Source organism: Vidua chalybeata, chromosome 6, assembly GCF_026979565.1.
Source record: "Vidua chalybeata isolate OUT-0048 chromosome 6, bVidCha1 merged haplotype, whole genome shotgun sequence".
Classification (NCBI taxonomy): Eukaryota; Metazoa; Chordata; class Aves; order Passeriformes; family Viduidae; genus Vidua; species Vidua chalybeata.
This window is the reverse complement of record NC_071535.1, coordinates 57,336,722-57,359,607: the sequence shown is the minus strand read 5'-3', so window position 1 is coordinate 57,359,607 and position 22,886 is coordinate 57,336,722. Positions and strand designations below refer to the sequence as shown.

Here is a 22,886-nt window from a genome sequence, read left to right as displayed (position 1 = left end):
GTATGTGGAGATTTGCAGCACATAACAAAGTTTGCCATTCAGTCATGCCATGGCAGATACGGAATTAATAGTGTAGCTAAGTAAGGTGTTGAAACATAATGCTTACAGGTTGAAGAAAATTCTCTGTGAATATGTCTGCCTGCTCTCCTGTATACATACACATATCATACATAGATATATGTACACAGAGACATTAATATACACACAAATATATATACAGAAACAAATTTCTATGTGGCTGCCATTGAGGTTTTAAGTCTCACAAAATTGCTTTATTTTATGGAGTTTGCATGTTCAAGGGCATTTTCTTCTGTGACAGGAATTTTTGTCTGAGGTGTCAACATGAATTGTGATCTTGGTGCTGTTGTTCAGACTAGAACTACTTGGATCCCAAAGTTCTGAGTTAATTACTAGGGAATGTAATAAAATACCCCTCCACTCACCCTGCTCTTTTTTATTTCCATGTTTATTTCCTGTATGGATAATATCTATTTCTCATTCATAACTATTTTAGTTGATGGATGAGGGCCATTATCTGTCAGACAGGAGGTGCTATGCAAGATAAACTAAAATGAGCCAAAGTTAAGCGGAAATATTTTTGCTGAATTCTTGTATAGTCAAAACTAGAAGCCTTTATAAACTGGATTGCTCTAATTCAGCCTACAGAGGAGTCCCAGCATTGGTGATCAGGGTACAACAACTGCACTTCTTTCTTGCTGTAAAATTAACTTGTAACGCAGATGACTAATTATTAAAGACAGCATGGCTGAGTAAGGTGAACTAACAAGCAGTTAAATTGTGTTCCCAAATATCCCATCCGGGGAGTACCTGTTCCTTTTTCCTCATTTTATGATATCAGAAGATTAGATCAACATGGGAGACTAATACAAAACAATGCCTGAATGATGAAAAGTTCTTGATGTCATTTGCTAGTCATATCTACAGTTGTAAATATTCATAAATTTAGCTGCTTCAAAAGTCTCTTAATTTCCTTGGGCATAAAGATGATTTTACAATATTTCAGGAATCTAAGTCTTAGGTATTGATTTTCTGACACCAGATGACTTGGAAGATTTTGTCTCTGAGCTAGATCTCTATATTACCTGTAGGAAAAGTTTTAGAAAGTCAGCAGTGTGCAGTCAAGTTGATTATTAGCTGATTCTGAGCATGAAGTCCATAGTGAAAGAAGTTGAATTAGGATCTCTGCTTTTTCTCCCTCGCTTGTGTCCCAAACATTGGTTTATCTTTTCTCTAAAGAGAGGCCATCGCTTTCGTCTTGTACAGAATGCAATATATTATCTCTCGTTTCTTTGTCCATAACCTTGTTTAAACACAAATAATTATTTATGTTTTGTGCTCTGACAGGTCCAGTTTCCTTTGAGCTCAATGACTGACAATGTTTTTAAAGCTTTGTGAAAAGATGATCTGTGTTGTTTGGTTCTAGGTTATTGAGCTTGACTTCGATCAGTTGCCCGAGGGTGATGAAGTTATAAGTATACTGAAACAGGAACACACCCAGCTGCACATATGGATTGCCCTAGCGGTCAGTATAGATACAAATTGTGCATTTAAATACTGTATTCACATAATCAAATCATGATTTCCAGTTCCCTACTCTTATGACCAGTGATAACTGACTTCCAAACAGATACTATATGGGGTCATTCAGTCTTTGATTCTAGGCCAGATGTTTCTGATTGACATATGCATATTAGGATTTTCATTTAATCTCTTTTTCCTGAAACAATGCCTCATGAGGGTTGCTTTCTATGTTTTTTTTCCCCCTCAATACCAGTTTTCCTGGTTTGTGCCTTTGATTACGTGCTTCATAAAAAAAGGGGGGGGGCAGTATCTATACTGTGGAAAGTATGATTAAATGTCAAAACATCAAAGAACTTCAGAGGAAGACCAGTGGATTCTTCTTGTAAATAGCTCAAAAAGTTGTGTTTTAAGGTGGTGAGGCACTGGCACAAGTTGCCCTTAAAAGTTGTGGATACCCCATCCGTGGCAGTGTTCAAGGGCAGGTTGGATGGGCCTGTGAGCAACAGGAAAGTGTCCCTACCCATGGCAGGGCAGCTGGAACGAGATCCAAAAACTTCAGGGTCCCTTCCATCCCAGGCCATTCAGTGATTCTAGGACAGAAAAATATTTGGCATTACCAGAAAACCTTTCTCTGATGATACCTACATTTATTTCTGCTTTTTCCCTACATCCTAGAGTCTGTGTGATATCAAAGCATCAGCTTGGTGTGTTCTGTACTCACTGGGGTGGTGTTGTCTGTTAAAACTGTGTTTTGTAGCTGGAGTACTACAAGCAAGGCAAAACAGAAGACTTTGTGAAGCTGCTGGAAGCTGCCCGCATCGATGGCAACCTGGACTACAGAGACCACGAGAAAGATCAGATGACATGTCTGGACACTCTGGCAGCCTACTATGTACAGCAGGCTCGGAAGGAGAAGAACAAAGACAACAAGAAGGAGCTCATCACCCAGGCCACCCTGCTGTACACTATGGCTGACAAAATCATCATGTACGATCAGGTAAAACTGATATCTGATCAAAAAAAAACATGTTTGTATATTAGTGATTGTAAAGAAAGCAGGTTTTGCAATATTCTTTCCCTTGTCTAGAATCACTTGTTGGGAAGAGCCTGCTTTTGCCTGCTTGAAGGTGATAAGATGGACCAAGCTGATGCACAGTTCCACTTCGTGCTCAACCAATCTCCAAATAATATTCCTGCCCTACTCGGTACGAGTTTCTGGATGTTTGTAAAAACCTGGTATCTTTGGTTGACTTCTGGAATTAATTATGTGCTTAAGAGGGGGTGTGCAGAGAGAATTGTGATCAAGATACACATGGCAGAGACTAATTCAAATTTGGGAAGTACACATAGGTGGAAGAGCTAGGAAAAATGCAATGCTAACTGGCATCTTCTGATACCCAAAGGCAAATATCCAGTCCAGCTATTTATGCTTCCCTAGTGGTGGCAATGATGCTGGACACTGTTAAGGGTGAAGTTACCACTTGTGAGAAGTCAGCAGATTGTAACGCTTGTAATTTAAGTTGTTCACTTGTTGTTAACTTGTTGTTAAGTTGTTCTTAGTAAGTGTCTTTCCTCTGGACCAATAAGGAATTAAGTTTCTGCAGAAAAATATGAAAATATAAATTGAATGTGTTTTCATGTTTGCTTTTTTCATATACTTGACATCATCAAATGTAAGAAGTTGTCGTCCAAATTTTCTGTTAGTTTTTAACTATAACTTTTGAAAATGGGCACAGCACAAGTTAACCAAATAATACTTGAGTTTCTGGTATATAATCTTGGTTTTATTCCTGGTATATTCTAACAGGTAAGGCATGCATTTCTTTCAACAAAAAAGATTATAGAGGAGCCCTTGCCTACTACAAGAAAGCACTGCGTACCAATCCAGGCTGCCCAGGTAAGACAGAAAGTATTTGCTACTGGAGGTATTTGCTCTGCTTGCAAACTAACTCAGGTCTTCCTACTTCAAATTCAATGGGCATTTTTGTGGTCTATATCTGTCATAAGAACCCCAGCCCTCATTATAGAGGGATTTAGGCACTCATTAACTTGAAGTATTTCTTAATATTTAGAGAAGAAAGTTGTGTTTAGGAAAATACTGTTCTTTTTTGGAGTATTACCTTTTAAAGAGGTATTAGAAAATGGGATTTTGCATGTAAGAGAAATTAAAGTTGTATGGAGAGGGAGGGAACTGTTCAAGACTTCTGCAGAATTTTTCTGTAAGCTCATGGAATAAGGCTTCAGAAATGACATAACAATAATGAAACAAGACATAAAAAGCAAAATTCTACTTATACTGCATGATGTGAGTTTTCCTGGTCTTGTATTATTTTCTTTATGCAAAAATCTGGGAAAGTGAATTTTAATGACTGTAAAGGCGATACATGGGATATAGATACATTAATTCAAGGTATTTACATTAGGATCATAAATACTTGAAAGTCTCTTGAGAGATTGATAGATTTTGCCATAATCTGTCTGAGAAAAGGTTTATTGCAAACTTGATGTGTGCTCTGTGGTCTGCTTTACCAGATTGATTGCTACAAAAGCCTTACTTTTCAACAAACATCTTTCCTTTGCTCCCCTTTTTCTAATGGACACAGGTTTGAAACTGCTGTTTATAAATTCTCTGTACTCTTAGATCACAAGCAGTCTGAAAGGGCAGTATGATATGAATTTTCTGGTTTAGTACATCTGTACTTGGTTATGGAAGCTGGAGGATGATAAACAGCATGTGAATCAGTTGATCATTTGAGGAGAAATGCCAGCTAACTTGTTTATTAATCTGTGTTTTCTGAAGACCTGCTAGTCTGGGGTGAACTTAACTTGCCTAAGAAATGTCCAGCCCTTCCATCTGGTGAATTTTTAATGCTTTTCTCTATTATTTTTTAATACATTCCCATTAAAGTAATTTTTTATTTGTTTGGCATTGGAGTCAGTGGGAGATAGATCAATGTTCTGGGGTTTATGAAGAAATAAAGTCTTACTAATACATTCAAGTTCATTTTGTGGCCAGCCAAGTATGGGCTGCTGCCTTGAAAAACAGCAAATTGTGAGATGGCTTTACAGACTTTAAGGAACTATGAAAAACTCTGCTTTGACTCCAGGCTGTGAAAAAAAAAAAAAAAAGGCATAAAGTTGAAACTTTGGGATTCTGAATGGTGTCATGTTGTTGTCTAGCCGAGGTTCGGTTGGGAATGGGCCACTGCTTTGTGAAACTGAACAAGCTGGAGAAAGCTCGCTTGGCCTTCAGCAGGGCTCTGGAGCTGAATTCCAAGTGTGTCGGGGCCTTGGTTGGACTGGCTGTTCTGGAACTCAATAATAAGGAGGTGGGTCTGACTTAACAGGAATCCATGCTCAGTTTACTTTCTTTTAGCTAAAAAAAAAGCAAATTTTTTATCCTTTCAAAGATAGTCCAGTTTAAAAATGGGTAATAACTTTTATGGTTGAATAATTTTAAGTCTGTGTTCTATTGAATGATATTATAGGTATGTGCTTGTGATGTGAGCAGCACATTCTGAATACCTTTCTTCTGTTGTTAAAAATCTTAAATTCTGTTATTTATAGAAGAGTTAGGTACAGAAAAACAATGCTAGGTTAACTGTTTAATTTAAAATAATAAAACTCCATGGTGACATATGTGGAGGACGGTCAAGGTGAAAGACACATTCCCAGGAGGTTAGAACAAGATTTTTAGAAGTTTAGGAGTTAAGAACAAATTTTCAAACAAGTTTCACAGTTGTATTCAAGCATGCATGCTGCATGGTAAACCAAAGAGTAGACAAGAAGAAATTTTAACTGGGCTGATAAAAGTACAATTAAGTGGTGATCCACCTTTCTAGGTATTGTATCACTAGAAAAATGCATGCAGATATAGCTTAGTTGGAATCATAACTTCCTTAGCAGGGATTAACCATCTCAGATGTTATCAGTGGATAAGGAGACCCTTAAGTGTTTTTAAAAATATATATATTGTTACATAATTGTATGTGGCTAAAATTTAGTCTGCTGATTTCTATAGTTCCCTAGAAAGATCTTTTGTTAGCACAGAATGTCTGAAAATGTCTTGGTTTACTATTTCATGGGGGGGGAAAAACACCTGTTAATAATTCCATGAAGAAACTAAAAAAAAAAAGAAAAAGTGGGCATAAGAGGTTTTTTCATAAAACTACAGAAAGAACCAAAAATAAAGTCAAATTTAAATAAATTCCACAGATAATTGATAATATTTGGTATCTTTCTCTTTCTTTTCCTGATGATCTTTTGGCTGAAGTCAAGGGATGAGCCCACTCACCTGAAGATTCAAAAAGCTGTGATAAAAAGCTGAGCCACACAAAGACATTTTGTGTTCTTCCTAAGAAATATATCATCTGTGCTTTACTTCAAACTGTTCTCACAACTTTGTAGTAAAAGTTAGTGTAACATTGAAGAGTTGACACAGGGAAGGGGGAACACTCTGGGGAAAAGAGCCTCTCTGAGTATCAAACTAATTTATATAGTTTTTGTGCTTAGATATTTCTGAAGTTTCTTCCTCCTAGAAGATGTTATGATGTCAGATCAGGGTTCAGATCACACTTGTGCTCTCATTGAGGTCTGTCTGATCTGTTTTTCTTAAATGAAAGCACTTAGAGCTTTGGGACCTCTACCAATCTACTGGATTGGGTTGAAGTTGGACATGAGACTCAAGGTATTGGAGAATTGGACAAAAGCACAGTGTGATTATAAACCACATTAACCTTTGAAAATTAAGGCAGGAAAGCTTCAATATCTCATTATCCAGGTCTACTGTTATGCTAGGTTTGGAAGGATTGCACCTGTTCAAACTGAAATTGATTTTTTAGGTGCTTACATTTAGGTGTTACATTTTAACCTTTTAAAACCTAATATGTTCAATAAGACAGCTTTCTTCTCAACATAATTACAGAGTAAAGCACAGCCATTAGATGATTTCTTGATAGCATTTTTGATGTTTCTGTTCAGAAATAAGTACAGATTAAGCTGACATGCTTGTGATACAGATTTCATGATTGTCCTAAATAAAGAGAAATTATTTTATCAGTTGTGGATTTGAACTTGTAAGTAAATCACATTTTTACCATGGGAAGCTTGCTTTAAAGTGTAAATCTTCTTTAGAAAAGAGTAAGTTGATGCAATTATATTTCTGTATAAACACTTGAAACTTGTACTGGTTTTAAAACGAGATCTAAAGTTGTTGTTTAGAATTTGAACATGCAAATATCTTAATTCCACAGTTGAATGAGTTGGGTGAAACATGAAACCTAAACCAAACAGGCACTGAGGACACTGAACAGTAGAAGGAGCAGAAGGAAGGAAAGCTGTCAGGCTGTGTGACATGTCAAAGGACATCAGCACTAAGTCTTTTGGGTTTTTTTGCTTTTTTTTTTTTTTTCCCCCCCTAGAAATTCCTGCTCTGCTCTTTTCCATCCCTGTATGGTAGCTTCAATTCCCGTTTTCCACCTGCCTGCTGCAGGAAGAAAAGCCGGTAGCTGAATTTACTTTTTTTTTGTGAGCTCAGTATGGTGTTGTCAGAAATCCTGAGCAACCTAGACTGAAAAATGGTTTTGAAGATGGTAATAAGATACAGATACTGAGGTGCTGCTGATACCTGTCAATGTTTCATTTAGGCGGATTCCATCAAGAATGGTGTTCAGCTCCTCTCTAGGGCTTACACAATTGATCCCAGTAATCCAATGGTGTTGAATCACTTGGCTAATCACTTCTTTTTCAAGAAGGTAAGAGATCGCTGAAATTTTACAGTTAAATGCTTGAAAACCTCTGAACAGCAAGAATTCTGGTGTTAGGTTCAAACACATTTCATCAGGTGCCTAATATCTGTTAATCTAGATGAAGAACTGTGAGGTTTTTGGCCTGAATTTTGTATGAACCTTTCTCAAGAAAACCAAGAAAGGTACACTTACTTAAATCAAAATCAACTTTGTGTCCTGAAGGGGTTTTGGGGTTTTGATGTTTGGAATTGGTTTTTTTGGTTGGTTGAGGTTTATGTTGGTTTGTTTTTCCCCCTTCTCACTCTTCCATGATTTAAAACATGAAATAGAGAAAAGAATAGTAACGGCTAAAACTAAATCTGTTTTTATTTAGACAGTGCTGTGACTAAAGCTTTGTTGTATTTTCCAGCTATCCATGTTTAAATCATAAAATCACTTGACCATAAATAAAGTGAAGCCTTCCACATTTTATTTAACTTCCTTTTTTTTTTTTTTTTTTTTTGTCAGGACTATGGTAAAGTACAACACTTGGCTCTTCATGCTTTCCATAACACAGAAGTGGAAGCAATGCAGGCAGAGAGCTGTTACCAGCTGGCGAGGTCTTTTCATGTGCAGGTAGGGCAGTTTTTAAAAGTCCCCTTTGAGCTCACATTTTAAAAAAGTCTCTGTTATAAAAGTTCATGCAAAGGTTGCCTCTAAAAACACTGACAGTTCTTCATTTAATTCCTTTTAATCAGGAAGATTATGATCAAGCTTTCCAGTACTATTACCAGGCCACTCAGTTTGCCTCATCTTCTTTCGTACTTCCTTTTTTTGGATTGGGTCAAATGTACATTTATCGAGGGGACAAAGAGAATGCTTCACAATGCTTTGAAAAAGTCTTGAAAGCCTATCCTAACAATTATGAGACTATGAAAATCCTTGGATCTCTTTATGCAGCTTCAGAAGATCAAGAGAAACGGGATATTGCAAAGGTGAGTTTTCCTTCCGCCAGCATCGTGTTTATTTGCAAGAGTAGAACTTGGAAATCAGACTTGAAATCAGATTGTTCCTTAAGTTGAATAAAACTCAGGGTTAGGTGGCTGTAGATATAGAATATTTCATATGGGCTGTCATGAGGGATCTTCCTCTCTGTGAAGAGTCACAACTTCTGGAAAGAACTGAGACTACACTGGGCTCTGGGTTAAGCATGACCAGGAATTTAGAGAAGCTCCAGCCTCATGTCTCTATTTGGTATGTGAAAAGGGCAAAATTCTTTCCATATATATATAAAATTGTCTGAAGATGGGAAGTTAGCTCATGATTTCCTGAAGAGAGCAAATCAGCTGGTGATTTCCAGAAAGCACTTGTCTTGTCTGGGCTTATCTGGAAGAACAGTGATGCTTTTTTTTAAATGAAAGGTATTTTAAATCTGATGTTGGGTAGATAAATGCAAGAAATGTTAGACATTTCTCTAGCTTTTCATGTTGGTGTAATGGCCTTTGTTTCTCTAAGACTTGAAGCAAGTGTTCTGTTCTACAGAAGAATAGAATAATGAAGGAAGAAAACTAATGCAGATTTATTACTGTGCAGATGTTTAGGATGTTTGCTTCTGCAATATGGTACATCTTTCTAGTGTTAAAGTGAATGCCTTCACTCTTTTCTTTTATTTCCATTTTTTAAAACAGGCTGTGTGTCTTTGAAGTGGCATAATTATCTTCTCTTTTTTCAGGGGCATTTAAAGAAAGTCACAGAACAATATCCTGATGATGTAGAGGCATGGATTGAGCTAGCCCAAATTCTAGAACAGACTGATATACAGGTATTATTAATACACACTTGGTGAATTGTGTGTGTGCTTTTCATAAGAGCATGTAGAGCTCATTCTCTTCTTTCTTTCATCCACTTTCTGTTTCTTTGCACAGGGTGCTCTGTCAGCCTATGGAACAGCCACACGCATTCTGCAGGAGAAAGTACAGGCTGATGTCCCTCCAGAGATTCTGAATAATGTGGGTGCCCTGCACTTCAGGCTGGGAAACCTGGGAGAAGCAAAGGTATGCAGTTGCTCACAGTTTGAATGGTGTTTCTTGATCACACAGAAGTTTTTCTTTGAGGATATTCTGGAGTGCTTCATTGCTCTTTTCTTTCTGTACTTCAGAAATACTTCCTGGCGTCGCTGGATCGTGCGAAAGCAGAGGCTGAGCACGATGAGCATTACTACAATGCCATCTCTGTGACAACATCCTACAACCTTGCCAGGCTCTACGAGGCCATGTGTGAATTTCACGAAGCTGAAAAGCTCTATAAAAACATTTTGAGAGAACATCCAAATTATGTTGATTGTAAGAAACATTTGGTATTTCAGTTCTACAGTCATCCTTATAATACCAAGAATCTTCTGGTTGACAGTGTCTTCTGCTCTCCTTATGTCTGTCTTCCCTTGTTTTCACAGTAGTGTTGGGGCTGACCTGTGCTATTTGCCACAGGCTGCAGCACACATAATGTCCCAGCCTCATCTGTAGCCTTTTCCCTGTTTGTTTTCCATTGTCACCCGCAGATACCCTTCCCAAAGCTTGTGGAGATGGGAGAGCTATTTAAAGTGGAGGGAGGAGAATTATGTAACTGATGGAGCTTTATTTCTTTGCTGTTTTTCAGTTGTCTTTAACTTATGAAGCAAATTTAACACATTTACAATACTCTAACTATTCAAAACCTGCAGTTTTTACATGGCCATCATGGGTGCAAGTTCCTCTTCACATCATATTTCTCATGAATAGATTATGAAAGGTCTCTTAGTGTTTGCTGTCCTTAGCTGATCAAGAGAAAGATTGCTTTTGAAATTCATGCATGGACAATATTTTCTTTGTTCAAGATGACTTTAACCTGTTCCCTGCTTTTTATTTCATTTTCTATCTTTATTTTCAGGCTACTTGCGCTTGGGAGCTATGGCCAGGGACAAAGGGAATTTTTATGAGGCTTCTGATTGGTTTAAAGAAGCACTTCAAATCAATCAGGTTTGTAACCCTATAGTGTTTAGCATTAAAACACTCCAAACAATAAATTAACTTAAAATTTAATTTTCCTCTTTTTGTGTTTTTAATTTGTTTAAACTAGGGGAAGAAGAGAGAGCTGCCATATCTGCTCTCTTTGTTTTGTTTGGGGTTCTTTTAAATATGGAATTACGTTTAAGAAGAGCAACACTTTATACTTGGAAAAGAACCCTTGCAAAGGGAAACACTTTCCTTTTATTTGTAACTTAGAGTGAATTTTTATTTAGGATCATCCAGATGCCTGGTCTCTGATTGGCAATCTTCATTTGGCTAAACAAGAGTGGGGTCCAGGACAGAAGAAATTTGAAAGAATATTGAAGCAGCCCTCCACACAAAATGATACTTATTCCATGCTGGCTCTTGGCAACGTCTGGTTGCAGACTCTCCATCAACCCACAAGAGACAGAGAAAAGGTAATGGGCATCTCTCTGCCCTGTGTATGGGTTTCTTTATTTATTTTTTGTATGTTGTTAGCTATTCAGAACGTCTTAATGTTTGTTTGGCATCTTCTAGTTCATAAAACCTCTGGGTAGATCTTTTAATACCCCACTTTAGAAGTGCGTGATGAATTGGGGCATTTCTTTCTGCAGGAGAAACGTCACCAAGACCGTGCATTAGCCATCTACAAGCAAGTCCTCAGAAATGACCCAAAGAATTTGTATGCTGCTAATGGCATAGGTGAATATCAAACTCTAGTTTTGCTTCAGAGGTGATCATATTCTTAAGTTTTGTGCTTTAATAGAGAAGTGTTTTTTCAGGGCCCGAGCACTGTAGAGTGGAGCCCAGGAAATGGCAGCTATGTCAGTTTTTAAAGGGACACTTTATTGAGGCAGTATTGAACTTCCTGTGGTAGGAGTGCACCGTGCATGAACCTGGAAGCTCACACTGTCCATATTCCTCTCCCCTCAGGAGCTGTCTTGGCACACAAAGGCTATTTCCGAGAAGCTCGTGATGTTTTTGCCCAAGTGAGAGAGGCCACAGCAGATATCAGCGATGTGTGGCTGAATTTGGCACATATCTACGTGGAGCAGAAGCAGTACATCAGTGCTGTGCAGATGGTAACATCTCCACATTGAGCTACCTCCTGTCTTGGCTTAGATCACTTCTAGATGTCTCTCTGTTGTCAGGGCAGCTGGGAAAGTTTCTGAGCAGTGTTTTAACAAGTTTTAGGCCAATTTCTAGCAAGCTGTTGGCTGTCAAGTCTAGATTTAGTAACAGACTGCCAAATGTGGGTGGGGGGTAACAAAGCACCTATCAACTTTTATACTTTTTTTGAGAGCAGGGTTAGAATTTTGGTAGTGGAATAAATTATTAGCCAGAGCAGTATCAGTCAGTGTAGTTACTGCATGTGATTTACATGCAGATGTTTCCAAAGTAAGTAAATACAATATGCTGCTGGGATTTTCTTTTAAACAGCAACAATTCCTATTTTTGTTCTTGTAAATGACTACATGAATACTTTAAAAGCTGTCTTAAAAGCTGACTGGGCTGTAATTTCACTCATCACAGTTAAAATCACAAAATAATTCACAGTGGAAGAAATCTGTTGAGGTCAGCTAGTTTGACTTGACCTGCCCAAGCAAGTAAATGTTCAAGTGTCAGCCTGTTCTGAGTAAATTGACTCAATTAGTTGATGAAAAGCATACAAATAAGCTTAAAGACACAGCCTATGTTGAACTGGACAGAAACTAACAAACTTGTGTCATTTAAGATGAGTCCTTATTGAGGCTCAAAGACACTTCATTCAGAGCTATTCTGAAGCTTTTTGTGACACTTAAAAAAGAAGTGTTACTGGGCCTTTCTTACATGATCAGGAGCTCAGTAGTCACTGTCCTCCAGTGAACTATTGTTAGCAAGCTTTGGCAACACAGTCACATACAGTCTGTTGTGCTTGAATGGGGTCTGTTGTTATTTTAGCACTTTGACTATTTTTATTGACAAAAAGCCTAATGAAAATCTCATTTTAGCAATTGTTTAAGCAGCGAATTACAGTGGGGAAGTGGGTATCACTTTCACCTATTGATTTAGGAGAAATATATTTTACTCATTTGCTAATTTATTTAAGAAAAGGTATTATTAGAATTGTGTTCAATTAGTGAGGTGTTTTATTTTTCCCTGAGTTTTGCTATGCAGTCACAGTGTGAAATACATTATATTAGATTCAAAGGTAGACAAATTGAAATTACTAGCCCAGCTTAGTGCAGCCACAATAATTATCCTTCTGAGTTCTCTACCCTAAAGCATACAATTCTGAGGCAGGCTTGAGCTAAACACAAAATCATGGATGCTGAAGGTGCTCACAACACAGTGAGATCCAAGAGTAACAACCTCAGGTGTTACAGTTCAGGGCAATTTTTCTGTACTTGAGCTGCAAATAAAACATACTTTGTATTCCTTGCTATTTTGGAAGCTTAGAGAGGGTGAAGGGTCCCTTGAGAAAAGAGTATGTCAAACAGAAGGTGCTTTTTACTGAAGATGATAACATTTGATATCTTGTAAGCCTTTAATTCCAGACCCACAAAAGTTATAGTAACAAGTCATCTTTTATGCTTTAGAGAATCTGATATCCCTTTGCATGGGCAAGTTCCTCAGCTGGGTGGACAGAACAAATTTGATGTTGAGTTATCTGGAAAGTCTGGATTTTTTTTAACTAATTACATCAGATATATGGAATTATTATAATTATATGGAGTTATTATACATATATTATATATATGTATATTAGATATATTTCATTTGGTAAAACATCTGATATGAATAAAGAAAATAGATTGTTTATTCCCCCCACATACTGTGGAGAATATTTGAGTGATCTTAAAATGAATCATGTTGGTTGGACTTTGTTGCAGTAAATGCTGCTTTAAAAAGTATTCTTTTGTACTTAAGACTTACAGAGCCTTCTGGGCTGCAGAACCCACTTTACTTTCTAGAAAAAATCAGCTATGGAATAGGAGAGAGATTGTTCTGATCAGTGAAAAGGAGGCACCCAGGTTGCATAACACACTTCTTTAAAAAAAATAAAAGGAATATTAGCAGTAATGCTTTTTAGGAATAGAAACATTTACTAGAGTTAGGTAACCAAAATAACAAACCACTGTTGCCTCCTACTTTGATTTTTTTTTTTCCTTTTATTTCAGTATGAAAACTGCCTCAGAAAGTTCTATAAGCATCAAAACACTGAAGTGTTGTTATATTTGGCCCGGGCACTGTTTAAATGTGGCAAATTACAGGAATGCAAACAAACTTTGTTAAAGGTATGGATCTAGAACGTCATGGATCACAGAATAAAATTACTGTTAGTTGATGTGTGTTTGTGTTTCTTTAAATTTGGTGGTCTGGGGTTGAAATGATGATGTTTATTCTCTGTATGTCATTTCTGCTTCACATTGTAGCTTATCTTAAAAATATGGGTTTTTTGCAGGCCAGGCATGTGGCTCCAAGTGATACAGTCCTCATGTTTAATGTAGCTTTAGTGCTGCAAAGACTTGCTACCTCTGTCCTGAAAGATGAAAAAAGCAATCTGAAGGAAGTGCTTAATGCTGTGAAAGAACTGGAGCTCGCCCACAGGTAAAGATAATTTCTTTCTAATCATTATAATCCATGTTGTTGTCCCCTTACAGGATACTTGCAGTATTGAGCACAAATCTGGTTAGAAGAGCAATCATCTTCTACAAAGCACTGTGTAATTCTAGAATTTCTAGTAGGAAAACAAAATACTGGGCCTGACAAAACTGTGTGTTCAGATTTTGTTCCAGAACCAGTTTTGTATGACCAGGTGCCAATATGTGTTTCTCAAAGAGTTTTGTTATTGCTGTGACCAAGATGCTCTTCTTCCCAGAAATGCACAGTTGAAAAGATGTTGATAATTATTCTAGAACTTGAATACTATTTTATGACTTCTTTCAAAGCAAACTATAAGGCTTAAAAGCAAATCTGTTTATCTTACATAAGCATAATTAATGACTGGCAGTCCCTTAAGACTAATTTCACCCTCCTTTTGGTAAGTAAACCCAAGTACTGTCACACTTTAAGAACAGAAGCAATTTCTTAAGTGCATTTGAGATATTTTAGTTCTGTTTAAAAAACAGTAATAGAAAATTTTGTGCAGACAGCAGTGTGATTAATCTGATCCAGTTGTCACCATCCTTGAACAGAGCTTTCAACCATTTATCCTCCTCCTAGGTGTAGCTGGTGCATGATTTGTGCATTCCTAGCTCTGCTGTTACATTGAGGATGGAAGTTCTGACTTAAATTTAATGAGAAGCTTGTTATTTATTGTCTTGAAGAAGTAGTATGATTTTTTTTTTTTAATGAATCTATTAACTAAAATTTTTGGAACATACTCTCCATAGTGTTGACCTCAAGCAAGGAGTTAGTATATTCACATACCCAAGAATTTTAGTCTAGCACAAAGACACTTCTTTTGAAATGTGTCTGAGGGTATATGGGAAGAAGCTGTGGCAATCTTCAAAGTTAGAAGTAATTTTCTTTGAAACTGGAAAAACTTTTCAAAGCACTGATCATCATAGCTCACTATCTCATTGTGAGTTTGTTATATTCTTAAGGGCCTGTCCACTAGTCAAGGCGGCTGTTCTGAAAGGATTTTTGAAAAACAAGTTTCCCTTCCTTCTCTTATGCTGAATTCAGGCATGTGATCTGTGGCAAATAAATCAATCTGTTGGGGTCAGCAGTGTACTTATTGGTAGGAGCCAGCAAATGAAATCTCAGAACTCTCTTTAGAATTTTTCCTCTCCAGAGTGGTTTTAGAATGCTTTAGATTTGGAGTAGTCTGAATGCACTTCTTAACTGTTAAAAGGTGCTGTATTAAAAGGTGCTGGCACAGAGGAAATTGGTGGGATTTCATTATCTTTTGATTTCTACAGGTTTGCAATTCAGGAGTAAATGCTTTGTTTTAAGGCAGAATTGCAATAAATATGTAAGTAATACCATATTTGCTTACTTTAGTTTCTTGTGATTTCCTCCAGGTACTTCAGTTACTTGAGTAAAGTAGGTGATAAGATGAGATTTGACTTGGCACTTGCTGCTACAGAAGCCAGGTAAAAATAAAAAAAAAGCAACCCACAAACAAATCCTTCATTCAGATTCTAAGTGAAATATTTTTTGTCCTGTTTTTTGGGGTTTTTTTTAGTATTAAAACTAGATTCCAAAATTTCAGCTGTCAGTTTTTTAGAACAGTAGAAATACAAGTGCAGGGTCACTCCCTACCACTGTTTCATTCTTTTCCTGTGTTTCACTTCTGCCCATTCTTGTAAGATTTCCATAGCCCCATACAAATACCACGTGTTGGCCATCCTGCACTGTACATCTGAATGGGTATCATTGAAGCACTTTGTGCAGAGAAGAAAATTTCAATATTAAAAGAAATGTCACTTTGGCATCAGCTAAGAGGGGGTTGAAAGCACCTTACTTTAATGTTTTGTGTGACTTGGACACTTTATGCAACCTTAACTCTCACAGTACTGGGTGTTTGAAGCTTGAATTTTGCCCTACCTTTCCAAGAAGGTTTGTTAGGTTGTTGTGATTAAATACAAGTTCATATTAAACATACTTCTGAAGCTCTCCAAATTGGTTGGCATGATTCCTTTTATGTTCATGTGTGGGTTTTCTGTATATGAATTGGCTACGTTTGAAGTGTGAAGCAATATGTTCTGAAATGATACATTGGAAGATAAATTAGCTTCCTAAAAATGGCTTTAATTTTCTCAAAAATCTGCACTGCTCTTCTTTGTGCTATTTCAAGTAGCTGTTTTTTTTAGTTCATTGGGGATATGAATGTAGTGTTGTGGTGCAGGCACTTCATAAAAGCATTTCTTTTTGTGTTTGCCACCTTGCCTTACCTGAGAACCTTGGGTTTTGCAGGCAATGCTCTGACTTACTGAGCCAGGCCCAGTATCATGTGGCTCGGGCACGCAAGCAGGATGAGGAGGAGAGGGAGCTGCGTGCCAAGCAGGAGCAGGAGAAGGAGCTGCTTCGCCAGAAACTGCTTAAAGAACAGGTTTCATTGCACTAAATTCTGTGGATTGCATTTTATAAGCGCAGACAGTGACAATATGTGTGCTCCTGCTGCTCTAGGGTGGTACCTAGTAGCTGTTTTTCTTAGTCATAGTAAGTGCCAGCTGAAAATATTGCAGCTAACTCTTTCTTCCCCATAGCCTCAGCAATATTTAGTTGTATAGTGAAATAAAATAGATGTGCCATAAGTTCTGCCATCAGGCTTTTACCTATTCTACCATGGGCTTTTTTGTCGAAAACTTCTTGTAAAAAACTTTTTTTTTTTCCCATGTGCACCTTCTGCTGTGACACAGAGCATCAAAAAGCAATTTTCCAGTCTCCTGACAGCAAATAATTTCTGTGCCTGCTGCTATAATCACGGTGGGGGTGCAAATACAATGGTAATGGTTGGCTTCCTTGGTGTTTCAGGAAGAGAAGCGCCTGAGAGAAAAAGAAGAGCAGAAGAAACTTCTGGAACAAAGAGCTCAATATGTGGAGAAGACCAAGAATATTCTGATGTTCACTGGTGAAGTAGAAGGATCAAAGGAGAAAAAACGTGGTGGCGGTGGAGGCAGGGTAGAACAGAATGTTTTAATGTCTTTTTTTTTGTTTTTTTATTTCTTTTAAACCTCCTTAATTTTCCCCTTCTGATATATAGTCTCTTATAGGAGCACGGGTTTTTAATTTCAAGCTCCTAAGCTCTACTGAGTAAAATTGCACAGGTTTAATACTAAAATGTCAGAACTGGAAGCTAATACTTAAAAGTTCTGAGTGCAGTAGCATCACTAAAATCTGTTCAATTGTTAAAATAACAGAAGATTATCGTACTATGTGCCAATTGGGAATCAGTTTCTAAGTTGTACCTATCTTGTACCAACTTTCCCATAGTCTCTAGAAGGTCTATATTTTCATTTCTTCTAGAACATGTTCAGCTAAATTTCCATTTTGAAGTGTTTCCTGGTAGCTTTGTAACTGGGATGTGAATAATAGGTTGTGTTGTTTATGTTTCTTACAGCGTTCCAAAAAAGGAGCAGGGGAGTTTGATGAGTTTGTCAATGATGACAGTGATGAAGATCTGCCCATCTCTAGAAAGAAAAAGAAGAGGAAGGGCAGTGGCAGTGAACAGGATGGGGAAGAAGAGGAGGGTGAGAGAAAGAAGAAGAAGAGGAGGAGGTAGCTGATACTTTAATTAATTAATTATTTACTAATGTCAATTTAATATTAGACTTCCCTGAGCATTAGTAGGGCTTTTAAGTAAATTCTCTGCAGTCTTTTGTAACAGTTTGAAAACAAACTCCGATCAAGAGGTCACATGGTTATTTTTTACTAACACATTACACTTTATAAAACTTAAGCAACCACTCTGCAAAAGAAGTTGGAGTAACACTTGATGAACTGGACATTTCTTGAGACCGGTATTTTTGTATGTTTTAAGGGTTTTTTGCAATATTATGCTTCATGCCATATAAAATGTGTTTCTGTTCAAGACCCCAGAAGGCAGAAGAGGGGAGTGATGATGAAGAACACGAAAACGGCCCGCGGCCTAAAAAGCGACGTCCACCCAAAGCAGAGAAGAAGAAGGCTGTAAGTTAAATCCTGAATAACTGCATCACTCTCTAGATATGTGTTTCGAGTTCAGCATTACCCTGGTCAAGAGAGATTTATTACTGTTGAAAATTACAGCAAAACCTCCTGTAGCCAGCTAGTCTTAGAGCTTATTTTATCCTCCTCCCCTGTTGCTATTGCTGCTTCAAGGATGAAAAGGATATTTCCAAAGCCATCTAGAATTAAGTGATAATAAATGGAAAATTTTTTAAAAGCATGTCCGGTTTTCTGAATGTATTTCTACATTTGGGCCCTGTGCCACATGAACAAGCAGCCCTTTGTTTTCCCCCTATACAGCCCAAACCAGAACGTCTGCCTCCTTCAATGAAGGGAAAGATCAAATCAAAAGCCATCATTTCATCAAGTGATGATTCTTCTGATGAGGACAAACTCAAAATTGCTGATGATGGGTAAGAACCTTAATTAACTTTGTATGTACTTAGAGTTTCAATGCATGCTTTCAAGAGAAAATGCAGGGTTAATGAGATAACATGAAGATAATGAGAAGTTTTTCATTGTACTCACAACATCCCTTCCCAGTGCAAATTAATTCCACTCATTCTTCTAACACTAGCATTACCCAAATCCTGGTGTCTTGCTTTATTTATCAGCTAAAGGAAGCACCTTTTTAATACCATTTTTCCCCTCTGCTTTTCCGCACAGGCACGCTAGAAATAGCAACAGTGATTCTGAGGAGGGGGAGCAGCAGCACAGCAAGCGCATTGTTTCCGACAGCGATTCCGATAACAGGAACAAGTCTGGCAGCGAGGCAGGCAGTCCCCGCAGGTCCAGCGCCCGCGCGTCCGAGGAGGAGTCTGACAGCGACAGGTCCCCGAGGAAGAGGCGGCGCTCGGAGTCGGAGCAGTCGGACAATGAGTCCGTGCAGTCGGGGAGGAGCCGCGGCTCCGGCGGCTCCGAGAACGAATCGCGCCCGGCTTCGCGCAGCGCCGAGTCCGACAGAGACTCCGAGAGGGGCTCTGACCACGAGGGGTCTGCCAGAGCTTCCGGGAACGAGTCTGAGCCAGAGGCGTCTAATGATGAGGGCTCTGAAGGGGGCTCAGATGACAGCGATTAGAGCTGAATTACAGACCGTATTTTAAAAAAGTTCATGTAAATACATCTCAGTTACAGGGGAGATAGAATTTTTATATTTCAAAACTGTGATTTAAAGAACCTTAATGTTTTAGCAAACTGTTGTGAGACCTTCTTGTGATTCTTTCTGTTAGTTACTAATGGATGTTTCTCCAAGTTGGCTTATGGTGTATTTTTAAATTTAAACCACTGTAGGTGCACAGAATCTCTGTCCTGTAGTCAGCACACCGAGGATGGAATGCATATAAAAACTATGGATCATAAAATCTCCTTAGGTGGTTCAGTGTGGCTGAAACTTTGTTCTGTGATTATACATGCATAGATGGATCTTAAAATCCTACCAGATGCAAGAAAGAGCTGTGGATATTTATCTTTTTCCTTACTCGGAGTAAAGGTTAGTAGGGAAGCTTTTCTTACTTTCTATTAAAGAATAAATGTGCCACGATGCAGCTCTTTTATGTTTTCAAGGGTTTGTTCTTTTGCTTCTCTTTTTGTGTTAAATCAGTTGAAAATATGCAGATCTTAGAGAAATTTTATAAACTAGTGATGCAGATTTAGATGAAATATTTAAATTGGCTGGTAAAGACATTTGGGAGAACTCTGTGTTGCTTGAGAAAGGTAAAGCTGCAAGTGTCACAATAAAATGTTCTTGCTTATTTGTTTGGAGTGATTTATTTTACTCCTTAGAAGTTATAAGCAGAATACCTGAAAACGTTGAATTTGACAATGGAATCTGTTTGGAGGAGGTGGTCCTCACTGTATTGTAAGTACATGGCTTTGGAGCTAAGTCCTTTCACATAACATGTTCAGGAATAACAATGAAAAATTTCTGTGCTGTAGACCAAATCTGTTTTCTCTCTGTGGTTCTGAAAAAAAAATCAGTTGTGCCAGTCCAAGGAAATGTTTTTCTTTTTTCACTGGTCATTAATTCCTGTGTCAAGCATTTGCTAAGAGAAGATTCTGTAGGTCTGGATAGTGTATTGCTACCAGTTCTAATAGACTGTATGGCCTAAATATGTTGCCTTGTTTTTAGGAGGCCTGGATTGTCACTACTGATAGTTCACTTGAAGCACTAAGTGAAAGTGAAGTTTCCCATGCTGCTATTTCTGGTTTGTTGTGAGCATGAGCTGTTCTCATTGTGGATGGGTTTGTTCATGTGTTTATGGGCAGTTGGTAACCATAGCAGACAGCAGAATGCAGAACACTCGAGATGTCTCTTTGTGGCTCAGTTTGATACCAAGTTTCTATCTGTGGTCTTACCTAAAACTTAGCATCAGAGTAGAAGAACAGCCCTCATGTTTGTTGGGTCAGAGCAAAGCTGAATCATGACCCTGAACCACAGGGAAGCAGTGGATAGCTGAGGTGGGAATGCTTGATGTCACATGGCTTCATTTACGAGGCTGTGGAGACGTGTGAGGAAATTGATGCAACTAAGGAAAGCTGATGCATGCAAGGTGAAACAAAAAGAGCACGGACAGCAGTGGCAAGTGTGAGAGGAGCCAGCTTTTAACAACTGGAAGGAAAAAGATGTACAGCATTTACTATGGGATCTCTGCCTCAATACACCTCTGCTTTATCATGTTACTAATTCTGTCTTCCTTGTGAAAAGTCTGCAGATTTTTTTTGATGCTGTATGTACAGAAAATACATTTAGTGTTGGCTAAAGATAGCTCTAGATGAAGTGCTGAGTGGGTCTTCAGACCTAACATCCAGCTGGAGAGAAATGCTTTCTGGAAGTGTAAAATAACAGGGGTTTTCAGACATCTCTTGTGAGAGGTATTTTTTGTGCTCTCCACAGAAAGGAGTTGTGTAAGGAGAGGTTATGACTTAATACAGCTTGAACTGGGTGATGTACAAGAGGCCAATCAACAGGGACAGAAAGGGGACAAGGGGTGCTTTTGCTTTGCTATTCCTCTGCTTTTATATAGCAAAAGAGGAATCAAAAAGCCACCAAAAACCAGAAGTCATTTTCTTTTTTTCTTCCCTTTGAGGAGGAAAGTTAATGGGATGATTAAGGTTATGTGAAAAGTCATGTGTTGCTGTAATTGGAGAGAAAGCTGTGTTTTAGCTTAATTCATATTTTCTAATGCTTGTTTTTTGAAAGTGCCGTGGTGGAATAACATTGCCATAATTCTCTCTTGGCAGCATTCCTTGCCTTCTGAAGTATGTGGTTGGCTTGCAGCTATTAAATTCCTTTATTTTTAGCAGTAATCTATTCCTGGATGAAATACAGCAAGTTAGAAGTGTAACACTGCCTTGCTGGAGAAGTGCTTTATTCCTAGTTTCTGTTTTGCATCCACAGTTGCATGATGTGGATTGCATCCATTCAGTCCACAGTTCCATGACTGTAGGAAGTGTTTCCTGGTGAGCTCTGTTGCAGCTCAGCATTTTGCTCTCCTCACATGTGAGCAGCACATAATCTCCAGAATACAAGAGGAAAGAGGCATGTAGAATTTTCTCTCATTCCTGAAATTTGTAGATTTGGCCTTTCACAGAACATTTCAAATGTAACTTGACAAAAAAAAAATGTTGCTAGGTTGGGTATTTTATTTTTGAGGGGTTTTTTGAGGAGGGGTGGAAGAGGGAAGTTGGTTGGGGTGTGTGTTTGTAAGTTTTTGGTTTTTTTAATCCACTTACTCAATTTTCTCTTTCAGAAGGTTTTCCAGGTCAGTACTTGGTGGGAAGGAGTAGCTGTCACTGCCAAATGACAAAGCATCTGTGTGTGAATCGATCATTCTCTTTGTAAATGTCCACTTCTGCTAATTGAACTCAGAAAACCACAGTATTCTATCCACACAGAAACAAGCAATATATCTGGGAATGTGCTGCCAAGGAAGGGTTTGGACAAGGCAAGACCTATGGTAGGAGAACAGCAACTAAAATTGTACCAGTTGTTTCTATAAGGAAGTGCCACTTCCTGGGAATAAGTTCCTTTCCACATTAAATATTTCACTGCTTAGAGCAGTGTTTGTTGCAGCAAAATTTTACATAAACTTACATTACTGTTGACATCTTCTATTAAGACTTGCAGGCTGTCTGGAACAAGTTTGCTCCTTACTTTTTTTCCTCCTTACTTTGTTTTACAGTTTTTTTAGACTCCCTTATTAAATATTGGTAGTTACCTTACAGTCAATAAATCTGGAGCTCAGAAATTACCTGGAAGAATTCCTACAGCTGGAGCAGCAGTCAGCAGGGATAAATTCAGTATTAATGTGAGTAACAAAACAAGTTGGCAAAATGGATGTGAAAAAAGGTGTGTAACTGAATGCTCTTTATTCTCATAGCTACGAGTACTTACTCCTAATATTAGTATTTTGTTATTTGGCTGAACATTAATTGCTCTGCAGAAGAGGATTTGAATTGGAGAGAGAATCTAAGGGAATACCAGATATGGGAATAGCTAGGAGAGAAATTCCAAGTCAGTATACTGAAAATGAGTATTATTTCTATCCTGTCTGACTTTTGGTCCACATCTGCTCAAGCCTTCATACTTTTATACTAGAATTACTTTGAACTTCAGGATTTTTTGGTCTTGGCTGCACTATAGAAGGTACAGTTCATGTGTAGTCATGCAGCTTGTAATGTCTTTTTACCTGTGGTTTGTAACTATTGGAGAGATTAAGAATGCTCATCATAGCTAAGTTGTTCTTTAAGTGCCTCTGGGTTGTTTTGTTCCTCTTTTTAATTCTTCCTTTGCCCTGAGGCAAAAACTTCTTGCACTGCAGCTTCCAGAGCTTGGGGCTGGTGAAGTATTTGGGGCTGGCAAACTTGATTGAGTTTACCTCCATTTGAAATGATAAATGCTAAAGAATCCCTATTGCTTCTTCTAAATAAGTGTCATCCTTATTTTATGCATGTC

At 38.0% G+C, this 22,886-nt stretch overlaps 1 protein-coding gene across 1 annotated transcript; it reads left to right on the top strand.

Moving 5' to 3' along the window:
• Positions 1–1,167: 1,167 nt before the first annotated feature.
• On the top strand, positions 1,168–19,683 carry CTR9 (CTR9 homolog, Paf1/RNA polymerase II complex component). The gene is made up of 25 exons (XM_053945889.1): positions 1,168–1,179; positions 1,445–1,543; positions 2,300–2,539; positions 2,630–2,747; positions 3,350–3,439; positions 4,723–4,871; positions 7,188–7,295; positions 7,797–7,904; positions 8,027–8,263; positions 9,001–9,090; positions 9,194–9,322; positions 9,427–9,610; positions 10,194–10,282; positions 10,546–10,731; positions 10,909–10,996; positions 11,228–11,376; positions 13,456–13,572; positions 13,740–13,885; positions 15,304–15,375; positions 16,199–16,334; positions 16,760–16,906; positions 17,346–17,503; positions 17,818–17,914; positions 18,233–18,345; positions 18,599–19,683. Exons 1-25 carry the CDS (start codon positions 1,168–1,170, stop codon positions 19,008–19,010), a joined length of 3,474 nt encoding a protein of 1,157 aa, XP_053801864.1. The 3' UTR covers positions 19,011–19,683.
• The last annotated feature ends 3,203 nt before the right edge of the window (positions 19,684–22,886 follow it).

What these genes read in the sequence shown, in the direction of transcription:
- CTR9 (XM_053945889.1), top strand. An exon ending in TACCAATCCAGGCTGCCCAG is followed by an intron (nt 3,440 to 4,722) that starts GTAAGACAGAAA and finishes GTTGTTGTCTAG; the next exon opens with CCGAGGTTCGGTTGGGAATG. An exon ending in AAGCACTTCAAATCAATCAG is followed by an intron (nt 10,283 to 10,545) that starts GTTTGTAACCCT and finishes ATTTTTATTTAG; the next exon opens with GATCATCCAGATGCCTGGTC.